The 23,756-nt window shown below is 41.5% G+C and overlaps 1 protein-coding gene across 2 annotated transcripts; it reads left to right on the top strand.

The window, feature by feature from the left end:
- The first annotated feature begins 6,597 nt into the window (after positions 1-6,597).
- On the top strand, positions 6,598-21,162 carry LOC116883630 (serpin B9-like). 2 transcript variants are annotated; one of them, XM_032884821.1, is made up of 7 exons: positions 6,598-6,613; positions 10,764-10,933; positions 13,591-13,728; positions 14,255-14,372; positions 16,120-16,262; positions 18,731-18,886; positions 20,223-20,627. In XM_032884821.1, exons 2-7 carry the CDS (start codon positions 10,766-10,768, stop codon positions 20,625-20,627), a joined length of 1,128 nt encoding a protein of 375 aa, XP_032740712.1. In that variant the 5' UTR covers positions 6,598-6,613; positions 10,764-10,765. The 2 variants fall into 2 exon arrangements, with proteins under 2 accessions (XP_032740712.1, XP_032740711.1); XM_032884820.1 differs by lacking the exons at positions 6,598-6,613; positions 10,764-10,933 and adding an exon at positions 13,165-13,277 and having other exon boundaries at positions 20,223-21,162.
- Positions 21,163-23,756: the final 2,594 nt, after the last annotated feature.

Here is a 23,756-nt window from a genome sequence, read left to right on the forward strand (position 1 = left end):
GCTATCCACCTGTTTTCCTGTTTTCTTTCAGCCAGTTATGGGAACAGAGTGTTCTGCTTTCAGGCCTGTAGTCTTTCCTGTCTACTGGTCTTCAGCTGTTCCTGTGCGCATGTGTCCTGTGTCAACTAGGCAGGTCACTTGGAGCAGAAAAGTTGGTCTTATCTCTGGTCCCGAGCCTGAAGTTGCTCCTGGGGAGCTGTGTTTCAGCTTTCCATGAGGGCAGCAACCAGAAGCGCCTGCCCCGCCTTTTCTCGATTCCCTGTGTACAGGGGTCCCAGATGGCACTAGGTGTTTTCCTCTAGAGTCAGAAATTTGGGCAGAGAGTAGTCTCTCTTGGCTTCCTAGGTGTGTCTGCCCCTCTGAAGGTTTAGCTCTCCCTCCCATGGGATTTGGGTACAGGGAGCTGTTGACCGGGTCCCTTCAGATCCGGCGGCCTCCCTTTTCATTCTTGATTTTGTTAATTTGGATAAGATCTCTCTGCCCTCTATTTAGTATAGCTAAGTGTTTATCTATTTTGTTGATTTCCTCAAAGTGCCAGCTACTAGTTTTGTTGATTCTTTGTATAGTTCTCTTTGTTTCTACTTGATTGATTTCAACCCTGAGTTTGATTATTTCCTGCTGTCTATTCCTCTTTGTTGTATTAGCTTATTTTTGTTCTAGAGCTTTCAGATGTGCTGTTAAGCTTCTAGTATAAGATGTCTCTAATTAATTTATGGAGAAACTCAGGGCTATAAGTTATTTAGCACTGCTTTCATTGTGTCCCATAAGTTTGGGTAGGTTGTGCCTGCATTTTCATTAAATTCTAAATGTCGTTAATTTCTTTCTTTATTTCTTCCATGACCAAGTTATCATTAAGTAGAGAGCTGTTCAGGTTCCATGTGTATGTAGGTTTTCTGTTGTTATTGTTGTTATTGAAGACCAGCCTTAGTCTGTGGTAGTCTGATAGGATTCAGGGGATTAACTCAATCTTTTTATATCTGTTGAAGTTTGTTTTGTGTTCAGTTTTATGGTTGGTTTTTCAGAAGGTGTCATGAGGTGCTGAGAAGAATGTATATTATTTTGTTTTAGGATGAAATGTTTGATATATGTTAAATTTATTTGGTTCATACCTTCTGTTAGTTCACCTGTGTCTCTGTTTAGTCTCTGTTTCCATCATCTACCCATTGGTGAGAGTGGGGTGTTGAAGTCTCCTACTATTATTATGTGAGGTTAATGTGTGCTTTTAGTTTCAGTAACATTTCTGTTACAAATGTGTGTGTCATTGCATTTGGTGCATAGATGTTCAGAATGTAGAGTTCATTTTGGTGGAGTTTTCCTTTGATCAGTATATAGTGTCCATCCTCATCTTTGTTTTTTTGATAACTTTTGTTTGAAAGTCTATTTTATTGGACATTAGAATGTGTTTTCAGCTTGTTTCTTGGGACCATTTGCTTGGAAAATTGTTTTCCAGCCTTTTACTTTGAGGCAGTGTCTATCTTTTTCACTGAGGTATATTTCTTGTATGGAACAAAAATGCTGGGTCCTGTTTTAGAATCCCATCTGTTAGCCTATGTCTTTTTATTGGGAGATTGAGTCCATTGATGTTGAGAGATATTAGGGACCAATGACTGTTGCATCCTGTTATTTTTGTTGTTAGAGATGGAATTATGCTTGTGTGTTTCTCTTCTTTTGGTTTATTGTCAGAATGTTAATTTCTTGCTTTTTCTTGGGTGTAGTTACCCTCCTTGTGTTGGAGTTTTCCTTTAAGTATCCTCTGTAGGGCTGGATTAGTGAAAAGATATTGTTTAAATTTTGTTTTGTTTTGGAGTACCTTGGCTTCTCCATCTATGATAATTGAGAGTTTTGCTGGGTATAGTAGCCTGGACTGGCATTTTTGTTCTCTTAGGGTCTGTATTACATTTAGCCAAGATCTTCTGGCTTTTAGAGTCTCTTTTCAGAAGTCTGGTCTGGTAAGTCCGCTTTTGTATGTTACTTGACCTTTCCCCCTTACCGCTTTCAATATTCTGTCTTTGTTCTGTGCATTCGGTGTTTTATTTATTTTGTGATGGGCAGAATTTCTTTTTTTTTTCGTTTTGTGTTCTGTGGACTTCTTGTATATGTATGAGCATGTCTTTCTTTATGTTAGGGAATTTTTGTCTATAATTTTGTCTGGCAGTTTGAGTTGGGCGTCTTCACTCTCTTCTGCCTTCTTTTCTTAGGTTTGGTCTTTTCACTGTGTCCTGGTATTCTTGACTATTTTGTGTGTCAATGTCTTCTATGGTACCTTCTACACCTGAGATTCTCTCTTCTATCTCTTTTATTCTGTTGGTGATGCTTGCCTCCGTGACTTCTGCTCTCTTTCCTAGGTTTTCCACCTTCAGGGTTGTTTCCTCTTATCTTTTCTTTAATATTTCTATTTCCAATTTTAGATCCTGGATGGCTTTGTTCAATTCCTTCACCTGTTTGATTTGTGTTTTCCTGTATTTCTTTAAGGGATTTATGTGTTTCCTCATTAAGGGCTTCTATTTTTTTACCTATGTTGTCCTGTATTTCTTTAAGGGAGTTAGTTATTTACATTTTAAAGTTCTCTATCATCTTCATGAGATGAGAATTTAGATATGTATCTTGCTTTTCAGCTGTTCTGGGTTATCCTGGGCTTGTTGTGGTGAGAGAACTGGTTTCTGATGTTGCCAAGTAGTACTGGTTTCTGTTGCTTGTGTTCTTGTGCTTGCCTCTTGCCATCTGGTTATCTCTGGTGTTGATTAGCCTTGCTGTCTCTGACTGGAGCCCGACCCTCCTGTGAACCTATGAGCCTGTGATCCTGTAAGCCTGAGATCTGGGATGTGTCTGAACCCCTGGGGTCAAGCTATATCTCCATGTGTGCTGAGTGGATAGGGATGCAGACCACAGGCTCTGCTCACGGCACAGTTGCAAACTAGAAGGAGTGTGTGACTCTGGCTGGGCAGGGTACCTTCGTCTCTCAGTACCTGGGTCCTAGTTATACCAGGTATTGGAGCAGGGTTTGAGAGTCTCACCTGTGATCCTGGTGTGTCAGATCCTGGGGGTTGGGGAGGAATCAAACTGCAACTGCATGTGGGCTAAGAGGGTGGGGATGCAGAGCTACTGTGGTCATTTTAAGTAGCTGTACCAGGCATTAAAAACTTGGGTCATAATAAAGGATAAAATGGCAGAAGTTTGAGACTAAGAGCATTTACAGCACCCTTAAAGGACTCTTCTCTTGTCTGTACACCCTGGCTGTGAGCCAACTTCTGTGCATCCTACAGAGCATCCTTGACTGCTACTCCGTATGCCGCTATATGCAAAAAATATCTTTGGATTCCTCTCTCAAGGTGATCAGAGTCACAACTTTAGTGGTCTGGTGAGGCCTCCTGGCTTGCTGAGTAGCTGCTTTTTCTGAAGTTATATACCTTCCTTTGGGAAGGTTCAGAAGCTTTGAAAATCATTAATAAACTTGAAATTAAAATTTTACCATAGTGTTTAATTTCATTAATAATTTTAAATCAATAATTTGCAGTTTCCTGGTTCTTTTGAAAAATCAGACAGTTTGAAGACATAGAAATGGCTGTCAGATTTATTTTCTCCCAAGTCCATTTAGGGAAAGCTTTTTTAATAACTAGAAATGGGATGTACTGTCTGTTAGAGCAGCTCAGGGTATCATGTCTTAGAAAAAGAAAGGCAAATGCTTTCTATAGACTCAATTTTACAAGGCTTTCTCTGTGCTCCATACTCTCCATTATGGGCATTCTTCCCTAAGACTCGATGACATGTTAGTATTTCAGCCTGTTACATGGTCTATGACTTATTTTCTCACCATCATGTGTATATGATTCAGATTTCAGTAGCAGTTATGATAATGATCCTCCTCTGTGTTTTAAAATATTTACAGGTAAAATCCTGAATGTAAGGGCACAGTGAGATAGCTCAGAAACTTTGATCTCTGACCATGGTAGAAATATAAGGAGCTGAAATAGGAGCACATCTTTAAAGCAACTTAGGCTTCAAGGTGACACCTGTCTTTAACCAAGAAAGTGTTGCTCAGAAAAGCTCTCATCCAAGTGATCAAAGCCAAGCAGTTATAGACAAATGTTTCTAACACCCAGTTTTCTGACCGTAACTGGATGTGTTCTAATCTTGGTCTCCACTTGTATTCCTTTTATGGAATTTGTTCAGACAAAGGCTTATTACACCCTGAGGCTAGGGTGTTGGAACCAAGTGGAGACTGTTTCCGCCCTGCCTGACAAAGAACAAGGATACTCTAAAGGGACATTTGTTCTTCAGTTGGCTAAAAACTACTTCAACAGTGTCCTGCAGAGAATTTCCATTTACCTAGGAGCACCATGCTGATGGATACAAAATCCCAGAGCCTTCCCGAGGAAAATTATCTTCCATAGAGAGATTTCTGATTTCTCTGACTACCTTGCAGGACAGAATAGAGTCAGTCAGCAATGGTACAATGATAGGCAGGACCTCATCATGGCTGTATAGCTCTATCAATTCAAATCATTTGCTTTCTGTAATCTCATGTCAGGAATCCCACTGACAGACTTGCGAGCCCACTAGATAACTTAGTACCTCTCTCCTATGTGGCCATACGTATTAAATCTCCTTTGTCTTGTTTCACTATGAACTTGCTGTTGTAGTAAATAATATAAATAAAATGAGACACCAGCCCATACTATCATAGGCACTATATGGCCATATGGCATGTGTGGGGTATTTTCATCTCAGCCAGACTTGTCAGACTCTCCAGCCCAGGAGTTTTCCAAAGGTCTCTACTGGACTTGATAAGTTCCCAGTTTCTATTCCATGCTGCTGCTGGCTACTCTCTGGGCCCTGAAGCAATCTTGAAACCATGGCTAGACCCAGATGCAACCACCCTTCTAGTTCCCATGGCAAGGATAGCCACAATGCCAGCCACATTCAGCCATCAGCCCCTGTGGTTATAGTCACAACTCCTAGTAACCTGTTAAAATCAAAACTCAATAAGCTTGTAATTTATCAATTGGATTTATATCGGTAATTTCTCACTCCACAGAAGGTCCACGCAATAAACTCACAACCAACTGATATTGATATAAACTGCCTACCTAGATAAGACAAATTGCCTCATAAAAATCCATCCTTTATGAAATATTCATAGCTACCTGTCACCACTTAAAGCCACACAGATCTGGGTCATCCTTCTCTGCTGTAATCTTGGTTCTTCTCCACCTTCTCATCCTCCGGCCTTACACAAACTCTGCCCCCACCTTTCTTTTTCACTTCCCAGTCACAGGCCTTGCTTTATAATGTGCCTGCCCTCGCCTGCATATAGACAGCAATCCACAATTTGCCTCTTGAAATTTGCTTTTAAAGGACAGCTGCTCAAGCCAGGCTTGTTAGGGCTGCCAGAGCACAAAGGCCCTGACCTTCTCAGTTGGTTGATATGACTGTTGTTGCTCTTTTGTGTGTTTGTGATAGTCTCCCTTTGCAGTCCAGGCTGTCTCTGGTATTTGATATATAGACTAGACTGGTTTTGAAAATCACAAACATAGGCTGCCTGGGTTGTGTACAAGGTCCTATCCAAGGGGATCGTCTTGGCTCTGGCCTGGCCAGGGGGGCCAAAGAATTGCAGCTCTTCAGGAGGGAGGGAGAGCCAGAGCAAGTCAGGCAGTCAGGCCTCTTCCAAGGCCACTGCAGTGGGCATCTAGGAGCCAATGTCAGGGACCCCATGCAGGAAGTGACTTTGATGAAAGCTTCTGGAGAGAACGCTCTATAAGGAAGACACTCTCAAACAGTCGTTGGTGAAATAACTCTTGCACGTTATTCCTTGCGGATAGGGTCTTATATACATTTGGGGTGTGTTGGGCTATAAAGGCAGATGCTTTCTATTGGATTGCTCTGGAATGTTAGGGATGCCTCATCTACATGTGGAGGAGCTTCAATTGTTGCTCCTACATGACTAATTTATACAGTCTTCTCTATGAAGACTGGTCAGAACCTGGTCAGAAGTAAGTAGATTTAAATGTCTATCATTTAAGAATTACAAGGGTTTCTGAATCTGCTGAACCTTACCAAGTTTTCTGTCTGGTGGCATGGTCCACTGCCCCATAATATGCTTGGCTCTGGCTATTGATTCAAGCAGTGCAAATGTGTACCACCATATCCAGCTGTGACCGACCTTTTTGTTCACCATACTGAAAGTCTCTGATAATGACTCCTGTTGGGGATCCATAGTTCGCAGACTGTTGAACGAAGTCTTCACAGCTCAACCCCCACTTGAAGTTTATTAAATCCTACTGAATTGTTTCTCACATAACATTTCTTTCAGGCCTTTTTTTTTTTTTTTTTCTAGCCACCAAAGTAGGAGCACTTTACATCCCGGGCTGCCTTCCTGCCACTGTGTGACCCAAATTCTGATTCTAGGAAAGGAGGGGGTCAGAGGAGTTGACAAATAGGACATAGTTATTCACTGTGTGAAGAACCAGGCTGGCAGCCTAGGCACACAGGCACATACTGACACACCCAGAACACACGAAAGCACCGGCCTAGATGATGGAGTACACAAGCCACAGTACTGTAGGCTGATGTCTCTATGCAGATGGGGGCTGGCACAAATTAGGTCAAGGCCCCTGATTGGACAGTAAAAAGTAAGGCGGAGACAAAGCTTTTGTGAGGTGAGGGAGAAGGGGAAAGAAGAGGAGTCAAAATGGAGACAGCGAAGGACAACCCCGATCTGGGTGGTCTTAAATGGCCCTAGGTAGTTATGAAATTTTCTTAAAGAATGGATTTCTATAGGTCAATTTATCTTACCTAGGTGGGTAGTTTATATTTTTATCAATTGGTTGTGAGTTTATTGTGTGGATGTATTGTAGATTGAGAATTTAACATATAAATCTGATTGCTAAATTACAGCTTATTGAGTCTTGATTTTACCAGATAGTTGGGAGTTTATACTTTAGCTACCAGAGGGTGGTTCCTGTGAATGTGGACAGAGTCTGTGGCAGGGAGCCACGATAGGCCAGCCTCTGTTGGACCTATTGAGTCTTGATTACACTGGGTAGTTGGGACCGGAGAGTTCCCGGCTGGCAGAGAGACAGCCAAGGAGAGGGCAGCTAGCAATAAGAGCCAAAAGACCAGGCTTAGAGGTAATGTAGCATGGTGCCACACTGGAACTGGCCACCACTGATATAAAGGTACCCCACAGATGCCATGTGGCCCAACAGTGCCGGCACTAGCACAGGATAAAAGGGACTGGCTATTTTTAATATTTAGCACAAAACAGTATGGTAGAGATAGAGACCTACAGACAGGCAGGGGAATGCAGACTCACGTTCCAGCCACCCACATACAAGAACAAAAAGAAAACTAGGTTAGGACATGCCATCTTCTGTCAGAAGATACAAGGACAAAGGGGAAAATAACAATGGGCAACTTCTTCAGTGATGTGGGACCCAAGTGAACAGTGGCACCAAGTATATGAGTTAAGACAGGAGATGGTCTGACTGGCTATTGGTCAAAGCAGAGGAAATAAGAGGAACCTAAAGGGAAAGGAGGTTGAAATCCCCTTTTGCTGGTGGAGGACAGATGGGAACAGAGGAAGCAGATGCTTCAGGTAAAGGAAGTCAAACCTTTCCTCAGGCAAGATGAGCAAGAAAGCCACAGGCTAACAGTCCTGCAGCTGTACTCACTTCCTGCTGTGTCAGGGGTTAGAGGACAAGGGGTGTGAGCAGCCTCTTTGGGAAACATAGAGCTGGGCAGCAGATTCTAAGCACCCTGGAGATTGGGAAAAGCCGCCCATTCATAAGCCACAGGAGAGCACTGGGGTGGAAAGCTTTATCTAGACTGAGTGCAGCACAGACAGTCTGAAGTTGAGTGAGTACTCAGGCTCGGCAAAGCCAAACATTGATACTCTCCAGCAGAACTAGATCAATGACACTGTAGACCGAGTCAGCCTTTCCTGTGTCTGAGAAGTCTTCCTAATGTTCCTGTTCCCCAGCAAGGCTTCCTTGTATGGGAAGTTCTGATTATGTGTCTTGTCTTCATTTAGTTTCATTCTTTGTAGTTTTAAAAGCTTGTCCTTAGATAACGAATCAAATGAATACTGCATTTCTGTTAACTATAAAGAAGAACGAGGGTTTTTCGGCATCTTTGTAAGATGTAATTTTGGAGAGCCACCAAAGCCACACATGTAGCTACTGCTGAGACACTAAAGCCATGCTCTCCTGTGGAGCCCTGAATGCGTAGGTCTTTTTCTCCTTTTCTTCCCTTGATACATTACTATCTTTCAACATATTTGTGTTTGCTTCTCAATAAATTCCACTCCATTTCATACTGTTTCATTCCTTTCTGTGGCAGTCAAGATTGGTGGTTTCACTTGAGTTGAGAATTCTCAAAACAATCCAACCCCTGCAGATAGAATTGTGTGGCAAGTCTGTTGCCTGTGCCCCAGTCACTGCCACCTTGAACACTTAAGACTGAGTCTCAGAAACATCAGGTTAGTAATAGAAGACCACACACATACAACGACGTATTCTGTTCACAAGAAATTCTCATGACTGGGAGGAAAAGCATAAAATGGATTGGTGTTGAGGAGAGGAAGGTAGGTGTAAAGAAATGGGCTTTGATACTGGGAACTTCCACATCCCCTCACCCCAAATCCCACCCCAACCCCAGAGTACTATTATAATCCAGTAAACATTCTCCCTTGTCACACAGCAAAAACTGCCTTTTTCCCTTTCTCTAAGGGCCTACCTTTCTCCCCAATCCCTACCAGTCCTCTTCTTGAAGAGGTGAGAGCTAGAGGCCTGTCTAACTGTAGATGACCAGAGGCACTAAACAGGAAGTGCCCACCCTGAAATGAATGAATAAAGGGGTCAGCTGAATCTGGAAGGCTGCTCTGTTAAGCTACAGACAGTATCGAGGCTGCAAAAGCTACATTGAACAGCAGTTACTCTGGTAGGTTTGCGGCCTGACTCAGGGTGTGGCTGTGGTACTGATGGGGTCAGTTTTACAAGGCACAGGCTGAATCCAGGCGGGAATTCAGGAGTTAAACAGGACTGAAGAATTAGGGACAGAGACAACTGGGAGGTGGTGTATGATAGGCATTAAAAAAAGGAGCCTCCTTTAAGAATCCCTGCTGGTCAATGGAAGCAAGGCTGATCCTGGGGCTAGGGATCTAGGCAGTGTTGGCTCCTCCTCAAGTCAGGCCTAGGGGTTGCAAGGTGTTGGTAACCTTTCTACAGGCCTCTGTTCATGCTTCCTCTCAGTACTTAAAATTGACAGATAAGTTGACTGCTTTAGCCTTCTCCCCCATGTTTTGCAAAAGTAATCTCTGTCTTACTTCTGAGTCATTTAAATATCTGCGAGTTCTAGTCTAAATTTGAGCACTGCTCATTCCCATTTATATAAGAATTCACTCCATTTTGACAGTAATTATGTCTTCGATTTATCCGAGAAATCAAGTAACCCCTTTATCTGAGTATGTTTTCAGGTGCTTACTATTAGGGTGACAGCCATCTCCTTACCTTCACAGAGCTCCAGAGTATCGAGGATGGTAGACAGCAATCAGTTAGAGAAAGATCACACTTAAGAGTGATGAGCAGACCTGGGATGGGACAGCTGCCCTAGGATAGGACAGCAGAGGCCCTGAGGCTGTCCTGTCCCAATGAAGTTGGAAAGGAGGAGTAGTCTGAACTCAGTGACAGGGATGTGGTAGATGGTCTTTTAGGTGGAATAGACAGCACTTCAATGACACAGAAGCAACTTTAAAGTGACGTAAGGATGGGCAGTAATGCAGGGGATGGGCCAGCTGGATCAGATGAGAGAACCAAACAGAAAGTAAGTCATTGAACTAAAGCAACCCCACCTTTCCTCCAGAGTCCTGGGAGACTTAAGGGGAGCAGCCAGAGGATCTATGTCCACCCTTAGAATGCTGTGTGCCTGTCTGAAGAGTGGCAAGAAACATGGGATGGGGTGTTCTAAGGCTCCTGAAGCTTTTGATCTGCATTTTCCACTTTGGGAAGCACTCTGAAACACACTTCCAGTGTCCAAAGGTCACACGACAATGAGAACACAGCCTTGGGATGCACAGGGTCTCAGAATTGGCTGAAGGTGTCATGAGCAGTCAGTTGGTCTAGGCCCAGCTCTCCGTTCTTGTGGGAGGGGAAGGATGCTCAAGAGAAAATCAGCTTGTGTGGTTGCAGAAGGTACAAGCTTCCCTGAGCTGTCACTGCAGGAGAATGCTCCCTGCTGCACAACAGAGTAGAGAACACCAGCCTGTCTTTAGGTCTCTGTCTTTAGACATTTCAGTGTCTTACGTATCAAACTGCAAATGGGGAGGGCACTGTCTAATTCACACCTGGGTATATCAGGAGGATTCTTTACAGGCTGAGTCCAGAATGCAGAGTTGATGAAGCCAGGCTAAAGGCCATAGATACTCCTGGTTGTTTTCTTCCTTGCTTCCTCTTCTTTTCCTTTTTTTCTTTATTGAAACCTCAACATTCGTCAGAAGATACATATGTGTCTATGGAAGGAGACTAGAGTCAGCCTCTATCTACTGTGTTCTGTTTTGTGTTCCTGATACTCTTTCCTTCTAGCTCTTTCCTTGGCTGATAACGTTAAAATTGTAAAGACCATGACCTAGAATGAATTTTTGAATTCGATTTAAAATACTTATGATCTTTGAAATAACAACCAGAAGTAGCGTCCCAGATTACCCTGCGGTAGAACAATGAACCTTCAGCTCTGTGTTGCATACCATATCTTTCCCTCCAGACTCTGCATCATGAATACCCTATCTGAAGCAAATGGCACCTTTGCCATCCATCTTTTGAAGATGCTATGTCAAAGCAACCCTTCACAAAATGTATGTTACTCTCCTGTGAGCATCTCCGCTACTCTAGCTATGGTCCTCTTGGGGGCAAAGGGAAAGACTGAAGTCCAGATATCTCAGGTAAGTCCTTTGTTATAAGCACAGCCATGTCACATACATAAGAACTGCTGAGAAGGGACAATGGGAATATGCATACACGTTTCATTGGTCAAGGACTAAAGAGGAAGGACATGGTCTCCTCCAGGAAGGCTTGTTTAAGGGCAATGAAATTTTCTGGGTAATAACTTGGGGGAACTCTCAATACTTTGCCTAGAATTCATTTACCAGTGGTACATAAATAATTTCTTGCTATAGGTTATGTCTATGCAACTCTTTCAAGAATACGAATTAAGGGCCAGGTAGCAAACTCATGGTTCTGAGTTAATTATGAAGGGTTGTTTTTGAGATATTCCAATTAGAAAGAGCAAGAGTAGTTAAAGTGTAACAGTTCAGATATACTTTACCTAGATAGTGTTTAAAAGCACCAGAAGTCCACAGAGTACATTTATGACCATTTCATTATTAAAAACCATTTGTCTAGCAAAATGTCTGCTCTTGATAGTACCACCTGAACGTTTCAGAGAGGATGTTGAACATCATGACCTTCAAGAAGTTGTTTTCCTGGCAAGGAGCCACTGGGCAAGAGTTGCCCTAATTCATCCACAGGAAAAAAATACAACTTATGAAAGGACACAAGGCACAGGATAGTTGACAGCATAGTTCTGCCAAGCTATTCTTCATGATAATTCCTGTTACACATAAGGTCTGTCAGAGGTTCTATGCCAGTAATTGTTCCACTGTTTTGAGCAATAGAGGATTGTTAGTTAGACAGCTGTCTCTACAGTTTGTTTTAGCTTTGGAAGCTATGTTAGTGCTTCCTATATTTTTCAGGTAATATTTAAGTGGCTCTCATCTGAGAGCAGGGCTGAAGGGTGGTAGTCTCATAGCAACCCAGGCTGTTTAGCATCAACAGAGATGATATAGATTTGAGAGGATGGTTTTCAGATGGTATATAAGCTAAAACCAGGACATAACTCAGGTGTAGCATAGTAAGCCTTTCAACTTAGAATAGATGGTAGAGTACTTTATCTAAATTGACAAATTGATAGACCAGGTATCATTTGTACCTCATACCGTGTAATTAACTTGTCATGATCTTATTCAATTTATATCTTGGAGAAGAAGGTTGATATAGTTGATAGGTTCCCAAATTGTTATATTGGCTAAATAAAGACAGAAAAAGCCAAAAACTGAATGAAGAAATAAAGGTAGGATTTCTGAGTCCCAGAAGGAAGAGTAGGACACAAGAGTAGGGTATTTTTGGCCAGGCAGAGGAACTGAGGAGCCAGATACCAGGTAGGCTGGAGGCAGGGGTGGGGGTGGGGTTGGGCAGAGGTTGTTACACCTCATGGTGGTGGTGGGATCCCCAACCAGAAGCATTCCAACACAGGATACCTGATGAGCTTAGGACAATGCATTCTGTACCCAGCCATTGTGTCATCTAGTTGATTTTAAATAGTAAGATTGTCTGGTGTTTTCCATCAATGGCCACTCAGGTGATCAAGAGAGTGCACAGCCACTGCCTCTGGAAACCCTCAGCTAAGGTAGTGGAGAGGCAGTAGACTACAAGCAGTAGCTCCAGGCCTTCTCAGGAGGGTAGGTTGCCCAGCCAATTAGCAAAGGCAGCCAGAGGAGTGGGTGGTCTCAGGAAAACAGCAGCTGGCATGGCAGCAGCTCTTCTTGGACCATAGCCAGGATCTCGGGAACACGTTAACTAGGCATGGCGGCTGAAAGCACTGTAGGCGAGCAACTGTTAGAGTCAAAGCCTAGCAGAAGGAAGCAGGTCATTAAAACTACACACAACGATACCTGGAGGCACAGGCCTTTAACTACAGCTAAGCAGACTGAAATAGGAGGACCCCAAATCCAAGTCTAGCCTGGGAAAAGTAGTTTCAAATGTTAAAAAAGTTTTAAAAGGTGGAGAAACAATGTTGTTAGGGTCACAGCTTAGGTTCCATCCCAAATACTGTAAGGTAAGAAAAAAAAGGTGTTGAAATTCTTTGAAGGAGAGTTGGCAGAGATCTAGCTTATTTTTAGAGCAACAGATCTGGTAATTATTCAATGGCGAGGAAGGAGAATTCTTGCTCTCTATTTGTTCAACCTTGCTTGCATCAGCCACCATACTGATGTGGGTCAATGTGTAGCTAGTCCACATGCTGACTGGGCATCGGGCTGATGACTTTTAACCAGCATCCTGAGCATTCTAGGGGATGAGGAAAGAGTTCCTCACCTCAGAGGGTTCCAAGGACAGGCAGGAGCCATTTGCCTGAGGAAAAACCTTCAGCACGCAGCTGCACAGTGGGAAGTCATCACTGTTGCTCTCTGGCTTGCCAGGACCTTCTTTCTCATGAAGGTCCTTTTATGTGTAGGCGCTCATTCTCATCATTTCCGAAGGCAGTCCACGAGGACACGAAGACAAATAGAGGTATTCATCATTAGTCCTCACGGTCTTTCTAGGCTTAGGTTCACTCATAACCACTTATACAGAGCTTGTGTGTGTGTGTGTGTGTGTGTGTGTGTGTGTGTGCACATGTCCTTGTGTACCTCTTTTTGGGGGTTTGTTTCGGGAGACTATGTATCAGATCCCATGATCCTCTTGAGCCATACCTTTACGTCAGAATTCCTTCTTCATCGAAATGTTTCTTCATTGAAGTCAGGTTTCATCTTCTCCTTCCCAGGCATCTCATTTGAGCAAAAAGGGAGACATCCATCGGGGCTTCCAGTTGCTTTTCAAGAAGCTGAGCAAGTCAGAGAGATACTTCTCCCTGAGAATGGCAAACGGGATCTTTGTAGACAAAACTTGTGAAGTCCTGCCTGTAAGTTTTATCGGGGAATGATAGCAATTGAATTCAAATTTGTTGTTCTATATCATGGAAGAAAGACCCTAGAGAATAGGATAAAACTACACTTCAAATTCTACTTGGTGTGAGGGTACACATCTGTAATACCTGTACTCAGAAGGCTGCGATAGGAGAGTTACAAGTTCTTGCACAGCCTGGACTACATTGTGGGAGTTACTTAAATAATCTTCTCCCCACCCCCAAAATCACAATTCTATCATAATACCTTGAACTATTTCATATTTGAATAATTTTTATTGATTATTTATCATTTATATTCATATTTATTAGTTATAGTTTATTATTCATAATTTGAGTAATTTTTATTTATCCATGAATGGTTAATTCCCACTGCAAAGGCCTAGTACATGAAGATTTTTGCTGTTTAAGGTGCTATCTACACTCATTTTATTTTTCTTAAAACCATAGTTTACAGAAGGTTAGGAAGTTTGCTTAAATATTATATTTTAATGTTACCTTCCCAAATATTTTCTCTCCACAGACCTTTAAGGAGTCCTGTATTAAATTCTATCACTCAGAGATGGAGCAGCTCTCCTTTGCCGAAGCTGCAGAGGAGTCAAGGAAACACATAAACACGTGGGTCTCCAAACAGACTGAAGGTCAGAATTTCAAGTTATTCCACAGTTCATATTCTTGTGCTTTCCATCTGACCCTCTCTCTTCTTCCTCCTCTACCTCTTCTCTTAATTTTCCTTCTCCTCGACAGAGACTAATCTCACAGAGATTAAGTCAAAGTCATTCAGACCACCTAGACACCTGGTATAATGTAGAGCTCCGTGAATTCATGGAGGCTCTACTGAGACACTTAGATTTTAAATAAAGAGTTGTTTGTATATTTCCCTAGGACAGTGGGGCCGATGCAAATGTGATGAGAACTCATGAGCCTGATTTCTGGTCTAACAGTTTACATTAGAAGACCTGGGTATTCTGCAGTGATCCCAGGTCATGTGACTCCACCATCTCTGAGATGAAGATTCATGGATAGACCTTCCTCTAAACCTCTCTGGTGTCTGCTTCTTCCTAGAGCCTGTGTTGTCTCGGCTCTGACCACCTATACCTCTGAAGAGAAATCCTGTTTCTGCTTCCATGGTTCCTGCATTTATTCCATTCCTTACATATGATGAACCTAGACTTGATTTCCATTATCAATACTCTGCCAGGACTGCTTAGTTCCATTAACCTGAAAAAGCTCCCATTTGGGGTTGAAGCTTACATGTTTTAATGTCAGATATAACAGGGTTCCAGCATTGGTCTTATCAATCATTGAGATCATTGTCTGATATTTGAACCATTCAAATGCCTCCAAGTCACTAGGTACATTCTTCTAAAAGACAGAGAGTATAGAAGGAAAATTGTTCCTTAGAGTCCTCAATTATTTGCCCAATTCTCACTAGAGTTTTACCTCTTGTGCACTCTTGATATTGTAATCAGCAAGCATCACCTGGATCGGTGAAAGTATACCCCTTAATAGAGAAAAAAAGGATTCTGTCCCTTGACCTTTATTATGTCTTCTTGGGATAGATTCCAAGGTGTGAAATAATAATACCTCCTCTACAAACTACTTTCTACCTCAGTTTCTCTGACATGTTTTGGTATGTTAAAAGTGGGCATGACCATGGAATGCTAGATGAAACTGTATATTTAACATTAATGTGTTAGTAAGTTGATAATCTGGAAATTGTTGAGTCTAGGAGGCTGGAGACCTCAGTAGCCTCAGTCTGGCCTGGAAGGCCTTGAGGATTCTGCAGAGCCACTAGCCTTTATCCTCATGATGGCCAAATCAGTTGGCAGCTAAAAATGTCTAGTATGGTGGCTTGCATAGACCAGATGCCCTCACATGCAAGGACTGAAGACAAGTGGGCAAGCGCAGTGCTGTTTCACTCTCTGACCTCTGTGTCTAGCAGAACAACAATGTGTTGTCCAGCCCTGGGGAACTTTGTCTCTATTACTTATTCTTTCTAGAAACATTCTTCACAGACCCTCAGAGAAACAGGACTCCTAGCAGATTTCAAATGTGATCAAAATGGCAACCAACAGTAGCCACTCCAGGGCGTAACAGTGGCTTCTTCCCACATTTTCTCCTTGTTTTGTTCTTCATCTTCTTTTCCCAAACCTGCTTTCCATGAGAGACTTACAAATCTTCTTCCAACCTCAGCTTGGTGATGTTCCTCCATTCTGTCTGACCTCCATTCAAAGCTGTTTCATGGTGTTTTATTTATTAATATATTTATCTAAATTTTTGCAAATTTGAACACATGATGTTTGGATCTGCCCATATATTTTATCAGTTTATGCCTCACATATGTATGAAAAAAAAAAAACAATGAAATCTCTGCTTTCTCAAAAGGCAAAATTCCAGAGTTGTTGTCAGATGACTCAGTTGATTTCCAGACCAGGCTGGTTCTCGGCAATGCCTTATATTTGAAAGCGACATGGGGTCGCCAGTTTGACGAAGGATCCACCGTGGAAATGCCATTTAAAATAAACAAGGTAAGGAATAGTATCCAGAACTTCATGCCAGTGTGAGGAAGAAATTCCATGGGAAACTTTAATCATGAATGTGTTTTTCAGGGTTCAGGGTAGACATTGCATATCCTGTGTGGAGTGATGGCCTGGCAGTCAGCTCAGAAAGAGATCAGGAAAGCACAAAAACCATTTGAGACTTATGTTCCCGATCGAAAGGTTAAATCTGGAGAGGGATGATAGGATAAGGAGTATTTGCTGCCTGCATAAGTCTGTGCACGGATGGCGACTCTTACTGCTTCTGATTCTTTCTCACACCCTTTCTTGCAACCTCAGTCTAGAAATGCAAGTTTCCTTTTAAGTTCCTTAAAGAAAAAACAGAGGTGCTAAGGTAATATGAAACATGTATAGAGGCAGAATAGAAATACAAACATTTGTAGAAGAGTACTTTTTAATTAAAATAAGCATTTTAAATTATTTAAAATTAAATTATTAAATAAAATAAATTATTAAAATAAAAATTTTAATTAAATTATTTTAAATTATTGGTCAGTTTACATTATTAAGAAATAATTATAGCTTCTAATATTGAAAATGAGTGACTAAGGTCTCAGTCTGATTAGAGTGTAATTTGAATTAAAGTAGATTGTAGGTTGATTCACCTGATCCCTATAAAGTATAATTTATTACATTTTTGAGTATTATAAATGTTAAACTCCCCATATCCTTTTTATCAGCAGCACAGTAAAAAAGTTCATAAAAGAATAAGTTCTTTTATTAGGCAGTTTAATAGTTATTATTGATAATCTGTGGCAAATTTTATGTTTATTGTATCAATATTAGTAAAGTCTTCCCAGATGGCCTACTTTTGTATTTAAAAATTACTCCTAGTCTATTGGAAATGAACCAACTGGAATTAAAGACAAAACAATACATGAGTCTCAATCCTAATGGTTCTTGGCTTGTAATGGTTGGCAAGAATTTTCTGCATTGGGATGGTTATCAGAATGTTACTTCATCACAAAGATGAATGGACATCTATGAATATGGTTCCAATCTTGTAGTAATTTAACTTGAATCTCCCTTGCCTCTGATGGGCTATCAGGATGTAGCTCCATCCTAAGCCTGTGAGTGTCTGTACTCCTGATCTTCCTACCCTGTAATAGGTTAGAAGGTTGTGACCCATCATAAACCTTTGAACATGTATTGCTCCATTGTACAGATTGTTTTCTGAGAGGACATATCTGTCTGTAGTCCTATTTACAGCACTATGAAAATATTACTGTCTACTTTGTGGTAACTTTTTTCTGTTATTTATAATTGATTATGCTTGTTCTTTTTAGATATATTGACCATATTAAATGGTGAAAATCCTAAATCTGAAGTATTAGTCATATTTCCTTTAGTGCAACAAACTCTCTGAGATTGTCAAATTCAAGTAAGAAATGCTTATTTTGGTTGATGAGTCCCGAAGTTTCAGTCTGGTTTCATTGGGCCCATCAACCCATGTTATGCTGGTGCAGCAAACCATTGTAGAAATGCATGGTGAAGGCTTCTCCATCTCACAGCACACAGGAAGCAAAAGAGAGAAAAAGCAAGGGGCTAGAATGCCAATATGTCCTTCAGAGATTCATAAATATTTCAAAATATTTAGTTTTCTCCCATTAAATTCGACACCCTAAAAGTTTGGCCTGCTTTTAGTTTGCCTATCTTGGGACAAAGGCTTTAAAGCACGAGCCTTAGTGCATCATTTAAACCCAACTCTATGGTTATAGAATATTAATATGTGAATGCTAGGTTTCTTTTTCTAGATAACACGTTATCTTTCTATATTATATATGTCTATATATATCATGATAATTTTTGGTTTGGGCTTTTATTATTGTCCTTGGTGTGTGTGTGTGTGTGTGTGTGTGTGTGTGTGTGTGTGTGTGTGTGTGTGTGTACTTGACACAATTGAAACAAGGACTCTAAACTGAGAAGCTGCCTCCATAAGATTATTCTAGAGGCAAATCTGTTGGGCATTTTCATGATTGTTTGACAAGGGCACCACACACTGTGGGTGGTGCCAACAATGGGCAGGTGGCCCCGAGCTATGAAAGAAAGCACACAGAGTAGTCCATGAGGGACAGGCCAATGAGTAACATTCCTTCATGTCGTCAGCCTGAGTTCTGGCTCTGAATTCCCTCAGAAATGGAACATGGACTGAGATTAGTAATCAGGTAAATCCTTTCATGCCCAAGTTTTTTAGCATGGTGTTTTATCTCATAGGACACACCCTAACAGAGACAGTACCATATCTGCTTGCATTCAGTATGTTTAATGGCATCTGGAAGAGATGGGCAGACATAGTCTAAGCTTTTACTGAAACATGAATATTGTTTACATAGCGAGTGCTGAAAATTTCACTGTGGCCCTGAAGTTAACAGCAGCTCATTTGGAAACCTTGACATCTCTCAATAATATGCTTTAATGCCATGTATTTTTCTGCTTAGGATGAGACAAGGCCAGTGCAGATGATGTATCAGGAGGGCATCTTTTGCTATGAATATGTGAAGGAGGTGCCGGCTTCATTGCTGATGATACCCTACAAGGGCGATGAGCTGTGCTTTCTGGTCCTGTTACCTGATGAGAGTGTGGACATCAGCAAGGTGAGCCAGGAGAGTCCACAGCATTCATCGCTCTAAATGTCTTCGAGAAGAATCCAGTGTCCTTGGTGTCTTTTGTCATCAGAACAGAACTCAATGATTTTCACCTTTGTCATTTATTTTTGAGGGGTTGGTACTCACAGAGTCAGCTTCAAGTTATGTGTGGCTTTGGACTCAAATCTGCATCCAACATTCCCATTGTAACTTTTTGTCCTTACCATATGACATAAATCCATAAGTAGTATGGGCAATTGCTACCTCATAGGGTGAAATCAAGGAAACTCAAATAATTGAACTTGGCAATTGGAAAATAGGCCCCCTCCAAACATTTAATTCATGTCATGATCTTTGTCAGTATTTTATTTAATATTTGCGGTCATACAATAGATAAAAGTATTGCATTTGTAGTCAGCAAAGAAGAATAGCAGTCAGGCAGGTCATTATAAGACCTCTTGGCCTTCCTTGCTGAGGGACTGCCCATGGTGTGAGTTATCCTCTGAATAGTAGGCAGTGGAGTGTGCATGATATAAAGAACCTCTTTGTAAGCAGAGAAGCTCCCTGGCTCTCAGTATCCAGCTTCATAGCTGTGCCATCGTTTCTCTAGGGTGTTAGCTAGTTTTTCATCACTGACAAGATGCCTGACTTGAATAACCCCGGGCAGGAAGGATGTATGTTGGCTCACTGTTTCAGAGGTTTTTTTTCAAGTTACATGGTAGCATCATTGTTTGGCATTGTGGCAGCAGCTGCATGTGGCAGGATCTTTTAGCTAAGAGGAAGCATAGAAAGGAGAAAGGACACATAGGATCAAAGAGGAGCTTCCAAGAAACACCTCCAGCAAATATGGCCTTCATGCAGCTAGACCCGCCTCATGTCTAAAATTTTCACTACCTTCCAAAATGTTGACACAAGCTTCCAAACAAGGGTGTGGTATGAGCCTTTGGGTAGAATTTCTCATTCCAGCCACAACAGCTCTCCAAACACATAGAGTTCTACCCTGGATCACTTCCCTTTGGTGTGGCTCACAACAACAAAGTTATTTCTTTCAGATTAATAATTTTATTTTAATTGCCTGACACATGACACCTGTCAGAATAAAAGATATCTCAGAAATGGTTTATGAGAGGTTGGCCAGGTCTTCCTCCCCTTGGCTGCTTGACATCTCTGCCCATCAAGGAAGTAACACATGAGCTAATAAGACAGCTGGGCCCTCATGTGGCTGTCCATGTGAATGCTCATTTCCCTTGTATGCCAATAGGGGTTACTGTGAGTAGGAGTGCACATGTTACTTTGGGTAAGACCTCAACTGTGAATCTGAAAGTCTCTAATTCTCCTTCGGCAGGTAGAAGAAGATCTCACTTTTGAAAAGTTAACAGCCTGGACCCAACCAGACACGATGTCATACACTCACGTTGAAGTTTTCCTTCCAAAATTTAAGCTGGAAGAGGATTATGACATGAAGTCTCTGCTGCAGCGCTTGGGAATAGTGGATGCCTTTGAAGAGACCAAGGCTGACTTATCAGCAATGGCTCCAGAGAGAAACCTGTGTGGGTCCAAGTTTGTTCATAAGAGTGTAGTGGAGGTCAATGAGGAAGGCACAGAAGCTGCTGCAGCAGCCTCCAGTGTCAATATAGTCCCCCTATCCTCTGGTGGCTCCTGGTTCTGTGCTGACCATCCCTTCCTTTTCTTCATCAGACACAACAAAACCAACAGCATCCTGTTCTGTGGCAGGTTCTCTTCTCCATAAAAGCACATATACTACGTGAGAAGAGTTCACACTTCAGCATTTCCCTCACACTTGCAGCTCTTTGAGGATGAGCAAATAGGGTGAAAGCGTGTTCTAGATGAGGGAACTTTCTTCTGGTCAACTGATCTTATGATGCCGCATTCAGCTCTCCCTGGCCTGGATGCATCTGTGCCTTTGCCTTATATTTCTGATGATGGAATAGAGCATCACTTATGCTACTGATACCCATAACTTTTAGTCAATTATGTACAACCATTTAGATGTGATTTCACTGTGCAAGAGTGCCCTAATGGGCAGGAGAGAGGGCTCAGAAGTAGAAAACCTTGCTACTCTTGTAGAGGACCAAGGGACATTTCCCACCACTTACACCTCTTCTCACAAGCCCTAAAAGTCCAGTTTCCATCCATGACTTGATACTATTTTTGACTTCTACTGGCCCTTGTATTCACATGTGCACTTATCCTCACTGAGAATTTTACAGAAAAGTAAATTTATGTACAAGTTAATTTAAAAAATAAAGGGATTTTGAAAAGAATGGCATGACTTTTACTAACGGTTGAATAATATCGACTATGTGGCTTTTTTGGATTTTATTTTCATTAGTCTTATAACAAAATCAAAAATTTATGGGTAAGTATCTGACATGCCATGATCTTATCTTCATTCTCTTTCAAACACACTGTAACCATCAAGCAGTGACTCTCCATTCTTCATCCCTTTGATTGTCTAACCACCAATCTTCTCTCTATCTGTATAGATTTACCTGTTATGGATATTTATATAGATTGCCTCTTTGCTTTCTTGATAATGTTCTTGGATGCACACAGATTGCTGTTTTCAATGACGTTCTCCTTATTTAATACTGTTCTGATCATGTGGTATCCATGCCACTGCCAAGAATCTCACCACCAAAGTCAAGTACAGAAAGAACTGCCCCTATGTTTTCCTGCAAGACTTTCATGGTTTGTGGCTTATATATCTAAGTCATTGTTCCAATTTGAATTAAATTACATATACAGTATGGTGTAGGAGCCTGATGTGATTCCTTTATTGATAAACATCCAGTTGTCCCAGTACTTGTAGTTGTTTTTGAGTGATGAGGAAATGACCAATGAATAAGAATCAATGCTTCAGCTAGTGAAGTAGGGTATATATATATATATATATATATATATATATATATATATACCATTACCACTATAGTGAAAGAAAAGTATCAGGAATGAGCAGGAAACAAAAAAGGAGAATTTAATTGTTCTGTAATCAGAGCCCTCAGAGAAGATTCAGTGAGTGAAGATGCTTGCTGCCATGCCTGACAACTTGAGTTCTATTTCTGGAACTCACATGGTGGAGGAAGAAAATTAACTTTAACAAGTTGTCCTCTGACCTCACCTTATGCACCATGGAATGCACATGCACGAATAGATGAACAATTTTCATAAATCAGATTAACTGATTCACTTAGGAAGTTAATCTTGCAAGGGAAAGACAGGAAGTAAAAAGTAATAGGGACCCAAGTGATAAAGCTAAGCCAGGGTGGACTCTCATACAGCATCATGTGTCCTGAGTTTTGTGGGTCCACATCTTCTCTGCCTCTTGACATGACCACTTGGGGAGGCAAAATGCTAGGAGTTCATCTGAGGTAATCCCACGATGCCTGTGCTGCCACCTGGGCAGGAAGTTGGAAAGCCAGAGCTGCTTCAGGGTACCTGGGCTTGCAAATGAGATCAGTACTGTGTGGGTTTTCTGACTCTCAGACATCTAGGCACCCCTGGGCATCTTGGAAGAGCCGAGAAAGCAGTCTGGGGCTGAGGGTTGGGGACAGAGGCTAGCCTGGATGCAGGGTAGAAGTAATGGGAAGGGAAGCTCTGGCTTGTCCAGCTGTGATTGTCCTTGGCTTGGCAGAGGCAAGCTTGGTGGTGGTTGTGGTTGGGAGCATAGACAGGCCTTCTAGACTTAAATTAAGCTGTGGCTTTGTCCAATGCCTTTTCCATGGCTCTCCATGGGAGATCTTGAAGAAATGGACAGTCAGTGGTTCCAAATAGTTTATTGGTTGTTCATGGTGGAAAACAGGTGCACAACCCTTTTCTCAGAATCTGACCCCAGAATAAATACCTTTTGCAGGGAGGAATGTCTGGGAAAGAAAGTTTATTGGCTACGTCCTCAGGATTTCTAAGTAACTCATTAACATGGGGAACTCTGTTTTTGGCCTAGGTGATTTTAGGTTATGTTGTTATTATTTATTATTATTATTATTATTTTCATAAAGGAAAATATTTATTTGGGGCTGGATGACAGTTTAGGGCTTTAGTCCATTATCATCAAGATGAGAAACATAGCAGCATGCAGGTAGACATGATATTAGAGAAAGAGTTGAAAATTCTTACCTTGAATCTCAGGCAACAGCAATAGGAGGCGGTGAGCCACACTGGACAGAACTTGAACATAAGGAAACCTCGAAACCTGCCCCCAGAGTGATACATTTCCTCCAACAAGGCCATACCTCCTAACGGTGTCACTTCCTATGTGCCAAGCATTCAAGTACATGAATCTATTAGGGCCCTTCCTATTCAAACCACCACACAGGGTTTCACACCACAGCCCAGCCTGTCCTGGAATTTACTACATACAATGTACCTTAGACTGTCCTGGAAATCATGACACCTCCCTTTCTCAGTCTCTGTAGTACTAGATTTACAAGTGTGAGCCATCACACACAGCAAACTTCATTTTAAAAAATATTTCAAAGAGCCACACTTATACTTTGTATAGGTAAATTTATTTCTTCTTGGAATAAGATCTGTTTAAATAGAGTATATAAATGTTCATCTAAATAAATGGAATGTTGTTATTTGCATTTTAGATTTAAACTTACAAATTATATCACGCTACGTGAAAATTCTTACCAGATTATTGACATATAAAAAAGGTGAGAAACTCCAAGAAAATAATATTTACAACTCTAAGAATACTAAGAAATCTAGCAACTTAAATAGCAATAACCCCAGTGTACATCAACAAATACCAGTATATACATGGCGGGGTTGAAGGAAGAGGGCTGCCAGGCCTGAAGGTGAGGTGGTAAAATGGGGAAAGACTTTTCCAATGCTTAAAGGGCATAAAGGAAAC

The sequence above is a fragment of the Rattus rattus genome, chromosome 14, assembly GCF_011064425.1.
Source record: "Rattus rattus isolate New Zealand chromosome 14, Rrattus_CSIRO_v1, whole genome shotgun sequence".
Taxonomy (NCBI): Eukaryota; Metazoa; Chordata; class Mammalia; order Rodentia; family Muridae; genus Rattus; species Rattus rattus.